Genomic DNA, 5,067 nt, shown 5'->3' with positions numbered 1-5,067 from the left:
TTAAACCTCACATATTTAACCCTGATGTCGTGCTGAAGCTCATTCAGGTCTGACTCTGTCCCATGAGGCAGGAAATCACTTTAATAACGACAAATCAAAGTGAATCAATGTCCCTGATTGGATGTTCTCTGTAATAAATACCAATAGATAATCAATGTTCTGATCAGTGATCTATCAGCTGCAGGACCAGCAGAACAAATGGACCAAACATAGAAACATGCTGATGTGATTTCTGCATCAGCAGCTGAACACATGTAGGTTTCACAGCATCAGTTGCCATGGAGACCTAGCTCCACAGCATCAGTTACCATGGAGACCTATCTGGTTAAAAGAGAGGGACTTTCATGACACTGTAAACTCTGACTTTAGGCCAACACACCTGCTGACACATTGATCTCTCATCATAGTTCAGAACTCTGATCTGATCTGATTCACGTGAGAAACACTTTAAAGCTGCTGATTATTTCCTGGATGAATTGATGAGCAATATCAGGTCAAACTACAAGACATTAAAGTCATAATGAAGATCTGCATTTATGACTAATCATGGTCTCAGATTCAAAAAGTACAGATATCATAGTTTTAAGTTGATCTTGTAATTCTGGAAAAACGATCTCAAAATAACCAGATTAGCATGTTTCACCTAATAAAACAAAACAGAAATACTTCATTGATCCCCCAGTGGAAATGCTGTAAGATAATCCTGTAAGACAACAATCTGTAATAATCCTCAAAGTCTAAATATGAGAGGCTGTCTGAAGAGTGCAGGATCTATATTTCATTAACAAGATACCATGTCGTCACTTTAACATCCAGTTTGTTATATGAAAGGTCTAAAACTACTCGATTCCTACTTTATTATTACACCATGAAAAGATCTGTAGACGCACTATATCAGATTTATAACTTCCCACAGATCATGTCCAGATATTTTTATCTTGTAAAAAGATTTAAATAGAAGAATAAAAGATCTAAAAACGATCAGAGATGTTATCTGTCACATAATCTGTAATCATGAGATGTGATGTCATAGTTATGATTGTATTTAAATGATGAGGACGTCGTCCCGGCAGCTCAGCCGGATCAGACAGCGTCCCATGAACAGGCTGCAGGTCTCTACCTGTTCTTCTCCACTTCCTGTCTGCCTCTACTGGAGATAATACAGGCAAAAACACTTCTAAAGACAGATGTCATCACTTAAGACAAAGCGTCTGTTCATGTTAGTGACACTCAGAAGGACTCAGGCTGACTGATGGACGGCCAGTGTGGCTGCTGATGAACTGAACTGTAGATGAATGACTGAACAGGTGAGTCTCACCTGCCACGATGCCTTCAGGTGGGTTCAGAGTGAGCTCTGCAACACAAACACCACACGCTCATCAATACACAGCTCAGGAGGATGTGATCACATTATCAGTTTACTGGATCAATAATCAATCAATCACTAATAAAAACCTGCGTTTTATCATCACTCACTACAAGAGTCAACATGTTACAAAGCAACCTGTCAATCTTCTGATCAGCTGATCGATTGATCGGTGCAGCTCAGGTTAGTTAGTTAGTCAACTAACTAACTAACTAACTAACTAACTAACTAACTAACAGGCTAATGTCCAGACTGCTAGCTAACAGCAGTTAGCTTCCTGTGCAAAAATCTCCGTTTAAAAACTGTTTTAAAAAATTGGATCTAAATCGTAATTTTTACAGAGTAGCAGCCAGCTGGCATCGTTTCTGTGTAGCACCACAGATTCCTGACGTATCTATGGTGTCTAATCTATATTTCTGTCCAAATAAACACCTGTATTACTGGTGTGTGTGGACCAGGTCGCCTGTTAAAGTTACATCATTGAGATCACGGTGGACGCGCTGCCGAGCTGCACTACTGAATATAAAACGTCTTCTGTCGGTGCTGTGATTAACTGCAAGTGAAGAAAAGTCACGCCGAATAAAAGCCACCGTCCTTAAATTCATCACAAATGTCGGTGTGTTGTCGGTAATCCGCTGCTCTCCGGTGAGCAGAGAAAACCTTCAACCGGCGGCTTCTGTAACGGAGTTCGGTGCAGCAGCGGAGCCGTTAGCTTAGCCCTGGTTCGGCTGTCCCGGGGGCTGCAGCCGGAGCTTGGAGGCTCCAGTCGGGTCACTCACGTTTGTACTCGGCCATGAGTCTCTTCAGAGCGGTGCCGGCCATCGTTCCAACCGGAGACCGAGAAAACAACAACAACAAGCGGCTCCGAGGATCACGGTCAATCCGTACCGACCGCTGCTGAGCATGCGCAGAGGACGTCCCCGGTCTGTTCGAATGAGCGTCAAAACGAAGAGCGCCTCCTGCGGACTGGCGGAACATGGCCGGTTGGTTGGTTGATTGATTGATTGATTGATTGATTGAACGAACAGAAGCCGGTTAACTTGACAAAATCAGAACTGGATCAGATCCGAGTTTTATAGTTTCAACAGAAACTTCCTTCTTACAGAACCTCTCGCTGCTGATTTCATCATGTTGAGTTTGTTTGACCTCAGATCTGCTGATCTGATTATCAGAACCCTCCTGTGTTCATTCTCAAACACTAGAGTACCTCAGGGATCAGTTCTGGCTCCTCTTTTCTTTCTCTGCTCAACCTTCAGCTCCAGCAGCAGCTTGGTTCAGTCGGTTTAAATAATAAGATCAATATAAACCAGCAGAAGGACGCTCCATGGCTGATCATCTGGAGTGAATAACAGGTTCTGCTGCAGGAGGAGAACATAAATCACAGGCTGCCCTGCATACAAACAGACCTTGATTCGTGCAGGATGGTTCTCACACAGAACCCTGTGGAACGCCATCATTTACATTCAAGCTCAGGTCTGGTTCTGCTGCAGACTGATCTGATGAACTACATACAGAACAAACATATGATCGTGGATCATTCACACTTAAAACAATTTGATCTGCAGTTATTCCCACCATCAGCTCAGCAGTTTACTGATCAGCTGTTTGATCCATAAAAGTTTCCTCAAACGTGTTGTTCAGGCCAAAGATGTTCAGTTTACTGTCGCAGAGGAAAGAAACCAGAAAAGATTCCCTGAAGAAGCTCCAGCCACAGAACTTAGAGTTTTTATTAAACATACTGAAACTGATCAAGTGAAACTAATCAATACGTTACTGCAGCTCTGACGACGTGTTGCTACAACAGTGTAGATGTTTGTTGCAGTCATGTCACACACAGACTCACACAGACACACTGCAGCTGTTTTGTGGTATAAATTTATTAGTTTTGTGTGTAACTACAGTTGTGTGTCTCGTATGTGGAGTCTGCAGTTCATCAAACTGATATATAAAACGACAGAAACATAATCTACATACATGTAATAGAACACACCAGTGAGCTGCTTGCTATGGAGGTCTATACCTGTGAACAACATGAACAGGATAATAATAATAGAATACTGAATCTGTGCATTAAATAAGTCAAAAATAAAACGTTCAGGCCAGAAACATCGATCACACAAACACACGGTGAGTCTAAAAGGCGTCTTTGGTTTCAGCCCTTTAAATAACATCAGTTCAGCACAAACACACAGCTGGAATGTGAAAACCAAACGCTGGACTTCGACCCGCCACACATCTGGATGTGGACACACTGAGGGAGGATTAAACTGACCAAAGCCCCGACTGTGTTCCTCAGAACTAATTCACAACCGTGCTGAAGGCTCTCTGTGAGATTTAATGTGACCTTAATGTTTACATCGTTTTCTTTGCATTCTGTGTTGTTGGAATCAGAACCGGTTTTCCTTTAACGTCCTGACGTGTTTCACACACAAACCGAACTCCGTGTTTCATTTAAACCCACTGAACTTCTTCACGATGAAATCTGATCTCATGTTTGTACAATAAAAATCTGCATTGAATGAAACTGTTAACATTTCATTTAAGACACAATTTCTTAATTTTAAGGCACAAATATATAAATAAAAGACAAACCTCTTGTAACATCAGATCTCGTTACTTTCAGATATCTTCATTCAGATTATTTAATCGGACGATGTCGGCTAACTGACAGAGCCGGACGTTGGAGCTACAAACTCCACGACGGAGTGAGTTTTCTGTGTGTTTGTGGTCGTCTGCTTCAGGTCGTCCCTCAGTGTGACACTAAATGTTGAAAGTTGCTTTAAGGCAGTGATGTTCAGATTCTGTGTGGAACTGCGGTCGAAGTCGAAGCTACAACGAAAAAGAAAGAAAAGTGCTCAAACAGAAGAAAAGATTTTCTCAGCTGAACAGACGAGCTGCTTTTCAGGTATCTTCAGAGCATCTGAGCCGCATATTCACAGAGCTGCATCACAGAAGGCACGAGGCTGAGTCTGAGGGACCGCATTACCCACAATCCCTCTGAGGTGAGTCTGTCGCTACAGGTGTGGTTGGAGTCTGACATCACTGCACGTTTCACAGTAACACGACCAATAAATAGGATTCAACATGACGTTAGCTACCACTGGCACACGTTGTCTGAAGACTATATTCTGACATTTCAAACCGTTCAATGAAGGATGTGACGTTTCAGCTCCGAATGTTGGTTGTTGTGTCCTCGCAGCCCAAACCTCTGCCGCTAATCAGCCCGCGTTTACTAGCTGTGCGCTATCATCAGTTTCTTTTGTCGTTTTTCAAGTGATTCAAAGCTGCAAACTTCTACTTAAGGTGATGGTTACTGCTGCAGCTAACGGACCGGTCTCTGCTGTGTCTAATGTTCTGAGACCATCAGAGTTTCAAACCTCCGCAGATGAATGGAGTCGATTAATCTGCACAAATGTTTTTCTGATGGTTCAAAAGTGCTTCGCTGTCTTCAAACGGCGTCGTGTTCACCGTGTTTCACACAGATGATCCTGCTTGTCCGTATTTCTTTAAACCAATCTCAGTCCTGATGGGCGGAGCTAATGAAGGCTCAGGTGTCCTCTCAACAGTGGCCCGACCAACATGTGCAGCAGGGAGGAAATACTGTGATCAAATCGTAGAATTTACTGTAAGCAGCTGCTTTACTGCACGATTCAAACCTCAGCAGAACTTTAAATGTTCAGTGTGTAGTTTGCTGCTCGCGG

The 5,067-nt window shown here is 42.8% G+C and overlaps 1 protein-coding gene across 1 annotated transcript in view; it reads right to left on the bottom strand.

The window, feature by feature from the left end:
* The window catches only part of ube2g2 (ubiquitin-conjugating enzyme E2G 2 (UBC7 homolog, yeast)), a 9,359-nt gene extending 7,071 nt beyond the window's left edge, over window positions 1-2,288 (bottom strand). The window contains exons 1-2 of the mRNA XM_008304866.1: window positions 2,146-2,288; window positions 1,319-1,354 (exon numbers count right to left, since the gene is read on the bottom strand). Coding sequence (XP_008303088.1) covers window positions 1,319-1,354; window positions 2,146-2,188 — 79 coding nt within the window. The 5' untranslated portion in view covers window positions 2,189-2,288. The remainder of the gene's footprint in view (window positions 1-1,318; window positions 1,355-2,145) is intronic.
* Window positions 2,289-5,067: the final 2,779 nt, after the last annotated feature.

Source organism: Stegastes partitus, unplaced genomic scaffold (genome assembly GCF_000690725.1).
Source record: "Stegastes partitus isolate 25-593 unplaced genomic scaffold, Stegastes_partitus-1.0.2 Scaffold2340, whole genome shotgun sequence".
Lineage (NCBI taxonomy): Eukaryota > Metazoa > Chordata > Actinopteri > Pomacentridae > Stegastes > Stegastes partitus.
This window is presented reverse-complemented; position numbering and strand designations above follow the sequence as displayed.